Raw genomic sequence first — 15,373 nt, 5'->3', positions numbered from 1 at the left:
GCCTGCTTAAGAAACGCACAAAAGACACGCGTTTTTATCTTCGCCCAACACTCGTAGCACTGAACTAGGCCAAGAAAACCAAAATCTAACTTGCTCAACGTTGAACAGCCGTCACACAGCTGCATAATAATGCGTGAAAGTACTTTATCAAATGACCAACAAACATTCCCACAGCGTTTTTTTTTTGTTCACAGACCACGTTAACATGTGAGAAAGTTCTAACTGCATTGCAATCATATATTTCGGAATATCTAATCACTTTCACCATTGAAGCCACAATCCTCTAACACATGCGGTTTAAATTGAGCATGGTATTACTCAGATTTATACAGGAAATGCGCACGCGTGTAATGTATCTCGTATGCTAGATTCTCCTTTGGTACGTGCAGCTCAACATAAAATGCGATTCCAGAAGTAATGTTCGTGGAGTAGCGAGCATATAGAAGGGCAACCACTTACAGCTTCACAATTACCTTTGCAAAAACGGTATTCCAATCGCAATTCAATATTAACCGACGCAACAACGATAACACACTTCTTGCACACAGGCGTATCACGTTGACGCGCGAGGCCAAGCGTAGTGTTTTAAGTGTAGCACAATCGTGCGCGTACAGTACGCTAGAATATTCTGGCACAATGTCGTCAAGCTTGCAGTCACTTCAGCGGTTCCCACGATGTAGCATCAGTTGACGTCCTCACGTCATCAAACTGCTACGACGCCGAGAACTACACACACAGCTGACTTGGAAAAACGCGGTCTTGCAGGAGGCCATCTTGTCCAGCAACCAACGGACAAAAGTACACAGCTGAGGCGTCTGAAACATTGCTGTTGATGAGATGGCAGCTGAACGAAATCAGGGCTCATCGTCCGACGTGTGGCCACCGCCTTAACACAATATTAACGTTGCAACGTTCAAGGAAGACGCGACGAAAGCCACGAGCCAAGCCGGTCTTGTCGGGTGCGCTACTGCACATAAAGCCCCTTGATTTTGGAAAGTAGCGGCGCTGTTTTATCCGTGCCGCCGCGCCCACGCCGCGCCGTTATGGTGGCTGCGCCGTCAACCTCCTCTTTTTTCGCCCTCTCTTTCGTGGAGCCGGCGCATCCGCAACGCTGAGTGGCTGCGACGCGCGATACCTCCCAGTCAGGTGACCCTGACGTCACGAAAAGCGCGCGCAAGCAAACTTCGCGCGCTTTTAGTTGCTCGCGCACGCCATGAACCCTCCAGGCGTGAACCCTCCAGGCGTGTGTGTGCGGGTGCATGCGTGTTTGTGTGTGTGCATGTGTGCGCTTGCGTGTGTAGGTGCGTGTGCGCACGTGTTTGCGTGTGTGTGTGAGTACATGTGTGCGTCTGCATGTGCGTAGGTTTGTGCATGTGCGCGCCATCGTGTGCGTGCGTTTGTGTATCTCTTCGCGCCTGTGTGCGTGCGCGCACCTATACGTTTGTCTGTATGTGTGCGCCTGTGCGTGCGTGCGCTTGTGTATATTCGCGCGTGTGTATGTATGTGGGTGCGTGTATCGCGTCTGTATGTATGTAAATGTGTATGTATGTGCGGGCGGGCGTGCGTGCCTGTATCACGTGCGTATGTATGTATGTGCGTGCGTGTCTGTATCGCTTGTAAATGCGCGTGTGTATGTATGTGCGTGTGTGTCTGTATCGCGTGTGTACGTGCGTGGGTATGTATGTGCGTGCGTGTCCATCGCGTGTGAGCGCGTGTGATATGTGCGTGTGTGTCTGTATCGCGTGTGTATGTGCGTGTGAGTGTGTATCGCGTGTGTAGGCGTGTGTGTATGTGCGTGCGTGCGTGCCTGTATCGCGTGTGTATGCGTGTGTGTGTACATATGTGCGTGCGTACGTGTCTGACAGCGGCATTGGCACAAAAATGTTTCGGGCCCACTCACCTCGACCAATTCAAGTAAACCACCACATTTCTCCTTGGCTACCTTCTTTGAGCTCATCAAGACAACAATTAGGAACGAAATTCTCGACTATACTTTAAGCTGCTTGCATTATATGCGCTTAACACACCTCCGCGTTACGAACAGCCGAAGCGGCGACGGAGAAGTAAACCGCTCTGCCGCCAGTTGGTATACTCATTTTGTTTTTTCAAAGCGCATCCGCTTGTATTTATCAAAGCGTCTAGAAAAATATATTTGTCATTATGTTCTATCGGAAGCCCACTTTCGTCACAACGGTTTTTAAGGGACAGATTCTCATTGAATGCTTCAACGGGCCGAATAAACAAGCGCGCGCAGTGATTCTAATGCGGCTGTGGCGAGCAATTGGAGGGTTCAGCGTGCCGTGCGCACCGCGCCGGCCAGGGGAGCGGAGAAATCCGAGGAGAATTGAGGAGGAAAACGCGCGCGGACGAGAGTGTCGCTACTTTTTAAATCAAGGGGCTTTAACTGCACAGTGCAGAGCGCGCGCTCTCACGGCCACCGAAAGGAATAAAAGAAAGTGGAGAGAGGAGTTAGCTTGGAGCATGGCCAGACGGTGGAAGCAAGAGGACGTGTTGCGTCGTCGGTGTGGCGTATTGTCGAGAGATTGCGCTAGTTTGTTTTTGCGCAACGGAATCGCAAACTTCATTTAAAATGCATGGGATCCTATGGGGGTTTGTGAGAGGGTACAACCGCCTGAGCCGAGCGGTGGCGCCACCATACCGATGCACCAGGCGGATAACAAGTTGGTAGTTTAAAGCCGGCCACCCATTTCAAAAGGCACACACATTACTGCGCGTATTCCCTTACGAACAGGTAGTGGGTGCATCGCAACTCCGAAAAAGTATCATGCGTGTAATTGCGGCTGGATTAAAGCATGCCACCCATTACAAAGGGCATACACATTAGTACGCGCATTCTCTTACACACACGTAGTGGGTACACTGTTGTCATAAAAGTGCTGTTGAAGCGGGCGGAAACCTTTACCTTTACTGTAGGTATGTCGAGTGCGCGTGTGCGTGTGTGTGAGACCGGGCGACTGAACATATTGTCACGTTCAAGACAAAGGCGACGTTCACAAGGCGGCGAGACAAGGCCCCAAGTCCCAAACGGGGTCGGTACAGCACAGCCAAAACAAGGGCACTGGCGCGAGAGCTACTGCATCTTCGTCTGCCTCTTTCTCGCTGGCATATTAAGCGCGTGGCATTGCCCCTCCTCCCGAAGGAGCATCGCCTGGATGCTAAACGAAGCGTTTACGGTAAGCATAGACGAGAACCTAATATCATCAATGTCACAATCTGTAGTATGATTTTAACCGCACTTCGCGCACAATCTCTGGTTGTGGCTGTCGGCGTCGTGGTGATTGGCTTCCGTCCGGAAGGACTTCGTAGTTGACGGCGCTCACTCGTCGTAGCACTTTGTAAGGGCCGAAATACCGACTGAGAAGCTTTTCAGAAAGGCCTTTGCGGCGCACGGGGGTCCATACTAACGCCTGGTCACCCGGTTGGTAATCGACTTGTCTGTGGCGGAGGTTGTAGCGCCGTGTGTCAACGTGCTGTTGTTTTTTTATGTTAACGCGGGCCAGTTGGCGTGCTTCCTCGGCTTGTTGCACAAAACACTCAGCATCTTCCTCAAGATTGTCGATGTTATCAATGTCGCAGGGGAGCATTGCATCCGACATCGTCTGGACATTACGGCCGTATAGAACACGAAACGGCGTGAAGCGTGTGGTCTCTTGCGTAGCGGTATTGTGCGCGAATGTTACGTAAGGCAGCACCTCATCCCACGTCTTGTGCTGTAGTCTATGTACATAAACAGCATATCTGTCATCGTTTCCTTCAGCCGTCAATCCGTTTGTCTGTGGGTGATAGGCTGTTGTCTTGCGATGCGTGATGCAACTTAGCTGAAAACCTGCTCAAGGAGCCGTTCCTTGGTCTGTGATGACGCAGGATGGAGCGCCGTGGCGTAGTACAACGCTCTCTGTGAAAAACTGAGTGACTTCAGAAGCTGTGCCTTTGGGAAGGGCCTTCGTTTCAGCGTAGCGGGTTAAGTAATCTGTAGCGACGGTTATACACTTGTTTCCCGAAGACGACAAGAGAAACGGGCCCAGGAGGTCCATGCCGACTTGATCGAAGGCTGTTCTGGGTGGCTCGATAGGGTTAAGTAATCCCGCAGGCTTAGCAGATGGGGACTTTTGGCGCTGGCGTTCGCGGCAGGCTTGAAAGTATTGTTTAACGCAAGCGGCAAGTTTCGGTCAGTAGTATGACTTGCGTACCCTAGCGAGGGGTCGGGTGATGCCCAGGTGGCCAGATGAAGGTTCTTCGTGGCAGGCAAATAGAATCTCGTCACGAAGCCCTGCTGGGAGGACCAATAGACAAGTTTTGTTGCTGGCAGCAGCGTTCTTCTTGCACAACAAGCCCTGTCGCAAACAAAAGGATGACAATCCGCGAGTGATATTCGGGGGCAGAAATATATCGCGGCCCTCTAGATGTTCCATTATAGGTCGCAATCCAGCATCTGCTCGCTGCCGTGTAGCTAAGTCTGTTATGCTTACGGCTCCAAGGAAAGGGCAGTCATCTTCGAGGTTTCGAGCGGCAGGTTCAACTGGCGCGCGTGACAACGTGTCTGCATCTTCGTGTGCGTGACCTGACTTGTACACGATAGTGACGTCGGACTCCTGCAACCGTAAGCTCCACCGTGCTCGTCGTCCGGAAGGGTCTCTCAAGTTCGCCAGCCAGCGTCACTACTTTGCATAGGCGGCCATAGAGGTACCGTCGAAACATAGCAAGTGCCCATACGACAGCAAGGCACTCCTTCTCCGTGGTACTGTAGTTGGACTCCAGGCGTGATAGGGTGCGACTTGTGTAAGCGATAACCATTTCAACTCCTTCCTGCCGCTGTACGAGTACCGAGCCCAGACCGATGTTATTGGCGTCGGTATGAATTTCTGTTTCGGCTTCCTCGTCAAAGTGCCCAAGAACAGGTGGTGATGCCAGGCGATGGCGAGCTCGGTGACTGCAGTCTCTTGTTCAGAGCTCCAAACGAACGGTGTGTCGTCTCTAGTGAGTCGAGTAAGTGGTTTGGCAATTTTCAAAAAATTGCCTATAAAGCGCCGATAGTATGCACATAGCCCAAGGAACCGCCGAACACTTTTCTTATCGGCCGGAGTCGGGAAGGCTGCTACAGCGGCGGTTTTCTCGGGGTCAGGACGGACGCCTTCCGCGCTCACAACATGCCCAAGGAACTTCACTTCTTCGTAGCTAAAGTGGCATTTCTGGGTTAGCCGACCGGATTGCCTCGAGTACTTGTCGTAGTCGCTTCAGATGTTCGGAGAAGCTGGCTGAAAATACGAATACGTCATTTAAGCAGCCAAGGCAGCTTTGTCACTTTAAGTCGGCTAACACAGTGTCCATCATGCGTTGGAAGGTAGCTGGCGCAGAGCAGAGACCAAACGGGAGCACTCGAAATTCATAGAGGCCATCCGGCGTGACAAAGGCTGTTTTTTCACGGCCGCGCTCATCAACCTCGATCAAGGGAAGAAAAATACTTCGCTCGCCGTAGCCGGTCAAGAGAGTCATCAATACGGGGCAGCGGATAAACGTCTTTTTTGTGATGTTGTTGAGCTTTCTGTGATCGACGCACAAGTAAAGCGTACCATACTTCTTCTTGACCAGGACGACCGGTGATGAGCACGGACTGTTCGAAGGCTGGATAACGCCATCGTCGATCATTTCCTTCACGTGCTCCTTAATTGCTGCGTGTTCTTTCTGCGAGACACGGTATGGCTGTTAGTGGATAGGTCTTGTGTCAACGTAAGTGATTATCCTGTGCTACGTGATTGGCGTCTGACTCACTTTAGACGGTTGAGCAAAGCACGTCCTGAATTCAAGTAACAGCTCTCGGAAGGCCTTCTGGGTCTCTTCTAACAGTGCATTCTTGATGTCAACATTTGTTACGGCTTTTCCATCGCGGCTACTGTCTTCACACGCAAAACACTTAATGACGTCCTCCAAGGCTTCAGCGTAGGCGACGGTAGTGCCACGGAACAGGCGACGATGTTCATTTGTGAAATTCGTGATCATGACCTCGGCTTGACCGTTCGCAATGTCAATGATGTCTCGTGCCACAGAAATTCCAAGCGCCAGCAATAGGGAGGCTTTGCACTCTGCCAGTCACTGGAACAGGAAAAGTACCGCGTTCGTTTTCTTTTCGCCGCCGCGCCCTTTCGGCGGCTTCGCCATATAAAGGGTCCAGCTCGCTCGCCTCGCTAGCGTCTCCCGGCCGCCGAGGCACGGCGCTTTGAAGGGCGATTGTTTTTGCGGCTTCAGAAAAGCATGCAGGAACATTACGACATCCCGTATCGTTTTGACACTCCATCGCAAGCCTGTTGAGGCATCGATGAAGGCCTGGGTGCTGCACTTTCGGGTACAGCAACCGGCGGGAAACAGGCGAAGCCCTCTGTGCAATTCCCAGAGGAAGAAAGGATGCCAAGCGACAGGCTGTGTGGCTGCACAGAATACGGCGCGAAAAATCTGTTCCCCCGACTGATACCCGCCTTTGTGAGGCAAGTGTTTCATTGAGAATTCGCAAATATGGTTTCGGGGAACGTTGGCGTCTCCGCAGCACTAGTGCAGCTTGTTTCGCGTGGTTGCTGCAGAAGGTTCGTGCACAATAACACTGCCGGGCATCTCCTAATTACGTTTAGCGTAAAATTGACGCCTTTGGGCTCACATATAACAATCAGTGTGCCATGAAAACTGACTGCTACAAAGTTGTATTGCGTGACGTGACTGTGTGACGAACCTAAATAACAGTGTTTACCATGAAAATAATGGCATGCACGTAATGTAAGGCATCATTTACATTCCATGCTCTTGGTGCACTCGCGGCCGGTTCGCTGCCTTGATATGCACCAAAATCGGTATTGCATGACGTGACTGTATGACGGGCACAAATACCAGGTGGCCACATGAAAATAATGGCACGCATGTCATGTAAGGCATGATTTACATGCCAACCAAATGGTCCACTCGCTGCCTATTCACTGGCTTGATATGCACCGAAATTGGTATTGCGTGTCGTGACTGTATGACGAACATAAATACCAGGTGGTAACATGAAAATAATGGCACGCATATCATGTAAGGCATGATTTACATGCCATGCTCATGATGCACCCGCGGCCGGTTCGCTGGCTTGATATGCACCAAGATTGGTAGCGCGTGACGTGACTGTATAATTGTGCCTCTTGGGCCAGTCCGGCAGATCCCACGCATTGTGGGAATCAAGCTAATCCGAAGCAGCCAGCAAAGAGCTGCATATATCGCCTTGTTCGTCTTTGAGGCAGATGAAATCATTCATGTCATGACATCTAGTTCACTATATATCGCATGTTTGTCATGCATGCATGCATGTAGAATCTGGTATATACAACGCATGACCTGTAATTTATGTTCGTCACGCACCCATGTCATGCCATACCAAATTTGTTATACATCCAGTTAACAAAAGGGCCGGAAGCGCACAAAGACAGCATAATGTAAACCATGCCGTAAATGTCATGCATGTCATGGTTTTTACGTTACCACCTGCCACTCACGTTCGTCATACAGTCACCTCACGCTATACCAGTTTTGGTGTATATTAAGCTACCGAACCGGCCGCGAGCGCACCATGAGCGTTGTAGCGTTCCTTTAAGGTAATTTACTCATACATTGAGCTGGATACAGACGGATGTCTTCCGCCATTTGTTATCCCTGTTCTAAAAACAAGCATCTTCTTCTTCTTCTCTTCGATGCCTCCGCGATGATGCTTCAGGCACAGACCGCTTCACTCTCCCGGACTTCATTGTTCACACCTCCTGGTGTAATATTTAAAAATATTGCTGATGGAGGCGCATTCTGTGTTCCCAGAGACTCCCAGGTACCAGATGGTCTTCAAAATGATTCTTCAAGACGTGACCACCCTTACTGCGCATGCGCATACCCTCTCCACTACCCCTCTCCCCTTCCCTTTCCCCTCCCCCTCGCCACTTCCCCTCTCCCCTTCCCCCTCTCCACGCTCCCTCTTCCCTTTCCCCTCTCTACTTCCCCTCACCCCTTTCCCCCTCTCCACTCTTCCTCTGAAACGCGGGCTAGACATGCCGAAATTCTCTCCTGCGCAACGCCGCGATGAGCACCAGCGCATGCGCGTCCCCTCCCCCTCTCTCTCCTCTCCTACGCTGCCCCCCTCTCGCATGCCGGCCGACTGCGTTCCCCGCTCGCCCTGTGAGAATTAACGGCCAGGCTAGAAGGAAGACAAGACGCGCGTAGCGTTCCTCTGCGCGTTCCACAACGCGAGGTCGGTAGCATGCCCAAAGAATGCCAACGGAACGCGATCGTGCAAGTGCACCGGCTTCGCATCACCTCATGGTCCCCTTTAGCGGGAAATGGTGTAATTTTTTTCACGTTCCCATTCGCAGAAACATGCTGCACATGTCGATGGAAATGTTATAAAGTAGGCTAAAGCGCATCTCAAAACGACATCTTGCACCTTCAGCAGTGCAGACACAATGTGCGATCAGCAAACAATGACCTTTGATAATTCTTTGCATCGCTCATTTCGTGGGAGCTTGTACTGCAACGTGCATAACGGTCTCAACTCGTTAACTGACAGTTTTAGTGGGGTATCCGCAACAGCTCCACAGAGGCAGGCTGCTGTTGGAAACGGCTGGCAGCCTACTTCCGCAGAGCTATACTGCAGACGCCGAGTTAAAGCTGTATATTAGTAACTACGAAAGCAGTACACTCACCGTTAACAGGTGCACGTTGTCCATGTCCGCAGCTCCATGAATATTCCGCCCTTCAAGCGTCACTTCGAGCACGGAGCCTGGCGTCACCGCCACCGAAGATGCGCATGTTCGCTCGAACACAAAACTACAAGACAGGCAACTGATGCAACCCGCACAACCAACGCAACGCATTCCAAAAGAGCGAGGAGACTGAGAGAGGAACCGGAGGTGCCATGCCAGCCTCGCTCCGTCGGTGAGCCATGGCGCCACAAGGGCGCAGAACGGCAAACGCGCGATATGTACGGCGTATACGGCGGCGCCTTCAAGGAAGCCAATCGAAAGGCGCTTCACGACAGTTAGTGACTCCTTCAGAAATGCTAACTCGCTTTTAGGGGCGAAGCTCCTTAAGGAGGCACCCGTTCGTCCCTCGTAGTCGTAGTAGTCGTAGTGCGTAACCAGTCGTAACGCTAGTACCAGATCTTGACGTCCAAGGTGGTGCCGGTGGGAGTTTCTGTGCGTTGTTGAACAATAAAAAATTCGCAGCGTGCGCGTTAACTAGAAGCCGAGTTCTTCTGTCTCTCATTCCCCATTAGCAGCCATTGGCATGTTCCAGTAGGAAACGTTAGTAGAAGTGTAAGTGTTAGCTAAAAGCCGACTTCTTCTGTCTCTCATTCCCATTAGCAGCCATTGTTTACCTCCAAGGTAGTGCCTGGTGAGATTTCTCCTGTGCGTGATGAAACAATAAAAATTTTGTTCAAAACGCCGTTGATTGAAGAAATAAACCAACGAAAGACGCTAGATGTTTTCTAAAAGCAAAACGAAAGAGCGCCAGATGTTTCTAAAGCAAAACGAAAAGACGCCAGCTGCTTAACGAAAGACGCCAGATGTTTTCTAAAGCAATGGTTTTCTAAACAATGAAAATTCACAGCGTACATGTAAAATTAAAGTGAGCTGCAAGTCGTCATAACTCATCGAACCTTTAGTATAAACGCGCCCGATCTCACGTCGGTGATGATGTACTGGGCAGAATTCACGGAAGATTCACGGATTACCGATGAACCTCCGCAGCTTCCCCCACTCATCATCATTCACTCCGTGGATATGCTGTGATATTTTTTTTTGCTTCTACCTTCCAAAAGGGGTCAAATCGATACCCGAAGAGAATTACGGTGCCGTGACCCTATTTTGACTCTTTTTTACCCTACAGTGCACTGCGTCACCCCCCCCCCCCTTTCCTGTCCCGAGCCCTTGTATCGTGCCCTCTGGGTGCGGTTCCTCCATATAAAATTATTGCTTTCAATCAGCAATATCCGCAGATTCGTTAGACGTTCTGTTATAAATACCTCCCCCTCCCCCCCCCCCTCTGATAGCTTAGCGGCCAAGGTGTCGCGCTGCGAAGCTCGAGGTTGTGAGTTCGACTCCTACCCATGTTCATTTTGGAACAGCACAAAAGACGAAAGGCACGGAAGAAGACTTAAAAACACGAGCGCTGAATGACAACTAAGTGCGTTATTTAAGCAAAACAGAAAAAGACAGAGAAGGGAAAAAAACATGCGCGCGCGCCCACTATACACATGACAAAAGGATTACAGGCTTGCAGCATCATTAGGTCTTATTCAAGTAAGTCAACTCGTATTCTAGAATGGCAATAGACGGTGGGCTAACACACATGTCGCCATTTTTGCAGATAGAGAATGCTTCAGCTATTTCCCTTATGCCAAAATGATTGTGCGAAAAAACGGTGGTCGTGCGGCAGGACTCCAGGGAGCACCCACAAGCGGCACAGTGGGCAGACAAATGGGAGTACGGCGTACCCTTTAAAAAGATATGGTGCTAACGCAGGCGAATGTCGAGGCAGCGGCCCGTTTGCCCCACAAAAACCATACCGCATGAAAATGGAATGGAATATACGAAATTGCTTTTGCAAGGAACAAATTGCTTGCGGTGCTTGACTGTGGAAATTCCGCTAAACGACACACCTGGGGACAACTTATCAATTCTGACACATCGGCTGTTCAGCTTATCTTTCCCGGAAAAGTAGACATCAGCATTGAACTTGTTAGAAATCCTTTTTATACGGTGAGAGATACCATGAATATATAGAATCACTGCTATTCTCTTACCCTTTCCTGATTTGCCAATACGTGGTTTTGCTTGAAATTTTTAACTTTGTTCAAAACTTTTAATGATGCGGAAACAATTACGTCAAGGGGGAAACCTGCATGTTTCAGATGTTGATCTTGAGATAGAAGGCTAGAGGACGTTTTGTGGACACAAGACTTTGTTAGGGCATAAAAGATAGAGTTGACAGCGATGGCAGATCTTACAATTTTAGAATGACCGGAGTAATAGCTGAGCAAGGGCTTAGACCTGGTGGCAAACTCTCAGCAAACGTGGTCCTCATTAAACGTGAGAGACAAATCCAAAAACTGAATTGCCCCTTCCACAGGACCTTGTCATGTAAAAGTCGGGCATTGTCCTCTTTCTGAAAAAATGGCGACATGTGTGTTAGCACACCGTCTATTGCGTTGCTCGAATGCGAGTTGACTTACTTGAATAATACCTAATCATGCTGCAAGCCTGTAGTCCTTTAGATGCGAAGCATCTTATAGTGGAGTTCAAACCGGTGGTAGTGGGGTGGTGTGCGGCGTGACCACCCTTACTGCGCATGCGCAAGCCCTCTCCACTGCCCCTCTCCCTTTTCCCTCTATCCACTCACCCTCTCCACTTCCCCTCCCTTTTCCCCCTCTCCACTCCTCTGAAACGCAGGCTCGACATGCCGAAATTCTCTCCTTTGCAACGCCGCGATGAGCGCGAGCGCACGCGCGTCCCCTCCCCCTCTCTCTCCTCTCCTACGCTGCCCCCCTCTCGCCCACCTGTCGACCGCGTTGCCCGCTCGCCCTGTGAGAATTAACGCCCAGGCTAGATGGAAGACACGACGCGCGTAGCGTTCCTCTTCGCGTTCCACGACGCGAGGTCGGTAGCATGCCCAACGAACGCCAACGGAACGCGATCGTGCAAGTGCTCCGTCCTGGCATCGCCTCATGGTCCCCTTAGCGGGTGGTGGTGGTGAAAAACTTTATTTTTGAGAAGGCCAAAAGGTAAAATAATACATTTAAAAAATTAAAAAGCAGCGTTGTGGGCGGCCTTCAGGCTGCCGGTTGTGGCGTCCAGGCCGTGCCTAGCCGCGACGTCCTCCGCCCAAGTCACCAGCCGAAGTTGGAGATCCGGCCTGGTGCTGGACAAAGCAGCCTCCCACTGCTGCGGACTTCTTAAGTGCGAAGAGGCAGGGGGCAAGTGTGCCGGACATGAGAAAAAGATATGATCATAATTGGCGTTGGAGCTGCCACATAAGCGGCAGGCCGGCGAGTACGTCCCGGGGTGGAAGAGGGCAAGACGTGCGGGAGTAAGGAAGGTGTGGGCCTGCAGTTGGCGCCACAAGTGTTGGTGATGCTAGGAAAGGGATTTGTGCGGTGGGGGCAAAGAGAGGCGAGAGAGGCGGTAGTGCAGCGTGATGTCGTGGTTCGTGAGGAGCGCGTCGCGCGTGTTCATTCCAGGCGGGGGCGGGCTTGCTCGGTCAGTCAAATCGCGAGCGATGGAATTGGCCGCCTCGTTGCCAGGATGACCCGCGTGAGCAGGTACCCAGATGATATAAATGGGGCGAGAGGGAGTGGTGCCAGAACGCAAGATACCGGCGGCCGGGGGTGCCACCCGTCCAACTGCGTAGTTGTATACAGCAGGCTTAGAGTCACAGAAAATGTATTCCGCGGAAGTTTGTGTGATGGCAAGGGCGATAGCTGCCTCTTCGGCCTCGACAGAGGTGGAAGTGCAGACGGAGGCCGTAATAGTGGGTCGGAGGGAGTTGTCGGTGACTGCAAGAGCGTGGGCTGTGTAGTGGCGGTACGGGGCGGCATCCACATAAGCCACGGCAGGTTGCCGTCCGAACCTACGCCAGAGCGCGGAGGCTCGCGCGGCTCTACGGGAAGGGTGGTGCTCAGGATGCATATTCTTAGGGAGGGGATCAACGGTTAGGAGGGAGGAGATGTGGGAAGGGATGGGCAGGGAGGTGGGAAGAGGCATAAGAGGGGAAAGATTAAGGGTGGAAAGAAGTGCGCGACCAGGCCGGGTGCGGGAGAGACGAAGGAGCTGGGCCGTGCGATGGGCCTCCGTCAGCTCCGTGAGGGAGTTGTGGACGCCCATCGACAGTAGCCGAGCCGTTGAGGTAGATGTGGGAAGGGAAAGGGCCGACTTATACGCCTGGCGAATAAGGCTGTTAACGTTGTCTTCCTCGGTGCGAGAAAGAAAGAGATATGGAAGAGAATAGACGAAGCGGCTGAGAACAAAGGCCTGGACCAAGCGGCAGAGGTCGTGCTCGCGCATGCCGTGGTGACGGTTGGCAATGCGGCGTATGAGGCGCATGGTCTGGTGTACCGTGTTGCTGAGTTGAGTGATGAGGGTAGTGTGCTTGCCATTGGACTGAAGAAAGAGGCCGAGGATCCGTAGGGTAGAGACGAGAGGAAGGGGTGTGCCGTCAACGGAGACGGTGAGTGGAAAAGGCGACAGGGGGGCCATCCCCCGAGGCAGAAGGACCAAAAGCCCCGATTTGGTCGGGGAGCAGCTCAACCCGATAGCTCGGGCGTGGGTCGTCACCGCGTCCACACCCGCCTGGAGGGTGGCCTCTATGTCGCCAATATTGCCGGTGGTCACCCAAAGGGTGATGTCATCGGCATAGAAAGCATGTGACAGAGCTGGAATAGTGCTTAGGGCACGTGCGAGTGGGAAGAGGGTAATGTTGAAAAGAATAGGTGACAGGACAGAACCTTGGGGAGTACCCTTGTTGCCAAGGGAGAAAGAAGGAGAAGAAAGTGGGCCGTATGAGATTTCGGCTGTGCGGTGGGCGAGGAAAGCGGTGATGTAAGCATGTACACGGGGTCCGACGTCAAGGGAAGAGAGAGCGTCCAGAATGGCGGTGTGGTGTACATTGTCGAATGCTTTGGTGAGGTCCAGCGCCAGGATAGCTCGAGTGCGTTTGTGGTGGGAGGGGTGTAGGACGTCCTCGGAGAGCTGGAGCATGACGTCCTGGGTCGACAACTGCGGACGAAAGCCGAACATGGAGTCCGGATATAGGTCATGGCCATCTAAATAGGTTTGGAGGCGGGCCAGGATTACGTGCTCGAACAGCTTGCCGAGGCAAGAGGTGAGAGAGATGGGACGGAGGTGCTCGAGGGAAATAGGTTTGCCAGGTTTGGGGATGAAAGAGACACGTGCATGGGTCCAGGACGAGGGAAGAGTACCAGCCTGCGCTCAGTTGTGATTCAGCGCTCGTGCTGTTAAGTCTTCTTCAGTGTCTTTCGTCTTTTGCGCTGTTCCAAAATGAAGGCGAACCAACTTGCCCAATTCTTCCATTTCCTACCCACGTATTTCTATGAGGGTGAAAAGCGACAACACCCGTGTGCTTAGATTTCGATGCACACTAAAGGAACGCATGTGGTAAAAATATTCCAGAGTAACGCACTATATATACGGCATATGAGGCTCGGCAAACGTCGAAATATAGTTAAAAAAATGAAATTTCGTTTCCGCGTTCGTCTTCAGTTTGTACACGTCTTAACGTAAGTATACAACGGAAAGCATGAAGTGACGGGAGTTTTTGTCCAAGAACAACGGCTCGCTGGAATATGGGTTGCGAACTTGCAAGGTAGCGAGGTACCGCAACTCTGCTCTTTTTTTTTCTCATACTGCTGAAAGCGTTTTCGACAACGCATAAAAAGTGGAGTTCGGCTACACTATTGCACCATTGCACTCGCTTCTCCTTTCTTTGCGATCATTTACCCGATACAAAATGTTCAGTCAGGAAGCCCTGTAATTTCTAGGCGTCAATGACCTAGCCGACGCTGTAAAGACGCGCACACAGAAAAAAAATACAAGGTCGGAAAAGCACCTGAATTGTCAGGGAGCATCTATTCTAGATATCCGCGAGGCACTGTCGAAGCGGAATGCTCCTGACTACCTCATAAATCTCGTGCAAACGCCACCACGTGTTCGTATAAAACCGACGCGCGCGCCCTAAGGCAGAAAGGAGATGGAAAGTCAACGGATCGGTGCAAAAATAAAGTGTAGCAAACTTCACATAGTGCTTCGCATGAAGTAACTAAAGTACAAAAAAAAATAGAGACCGCCTTCTGGTAACGTGAGGAATCTGGGGGGCTGCCGCAGCTAAGACCACAAAAGGCAAGCGCAAGCTGTGATAATCTCGGACGCCAAAACGTTGCTGCACTTCATCGAGGAAGTCCCCAAAAAGGGCGGAACGGGAGCCATTTCCTGTTTCCCCTCGAAGGCTCGCAGACAGGGCAAATTGGACGAGCGGGGTCTTCTGGTGTTGTAGTACCCCACGTGAGGTTGTATGCGGCGAGAGCGTAGAAAGACCCTGTTGTGTACGAGTCTTCTTTGCGAACGAGCTGCTATTGATAGACTTCTCGCGGAACTATACACAATTTTTTGCGGAGCTCTGCGAAGATGATTTCTGTCCTTTGGCTTTGATACGGATATGGGGCCTTCCCGCTTGTGTACGTATGCGATTTCTGCATGACGGCATTTTCATTTTCAAGAAGCCTCATGTTATTGACCTACCAAGCGATCATTGTGCAATCCATTTTCAAGCTTTCTTT

At 51.3% G+C, this 15,373-nt stretch overlaps 1 protein-coding gene across 1 annotated transcript; it reads right to left on the bottom strand.

The window, feature by feature from the left end:
- Positions 1-12,158: 12,158 nt before the first annotated feature.
- LOC119403658 (uncharacterized) lies at positions 12,159-13,817 on the bottom strand. Its single transcript, XM_037670574.1, has one exon. The coding sequence runs from the start codon at positions 13,815-13,817 to the stop codon at positions 12,159-12,161; it is 1,659 nt and encodes a 552-aa protein (XP_037526502.1).
- Positions 13,818-15,373: the final 1,556 nt, after the last annotated feature.

The sequence above is a fragment of the Rhipicephalus sanguineus genome, chromosome 8 (genome assembly GCF_013339695.2).
Source record: "Rhipicephalus sanguineus isolate Rsan-2018 chromosome 8, BIME_Rsan_1.4, whole genome shotgun sequence".
NCBI lineage: Eukaryota > Metazoa > Arthropoda > Arachnida > Ixodida > Ixodidae > Rhipicephalus > Rhipicephalus sanguineus.
Note: the sequence above shows the minus strand (reverse complement) of the source record. Positions and strands in the feature narration are given on the sequence as shown.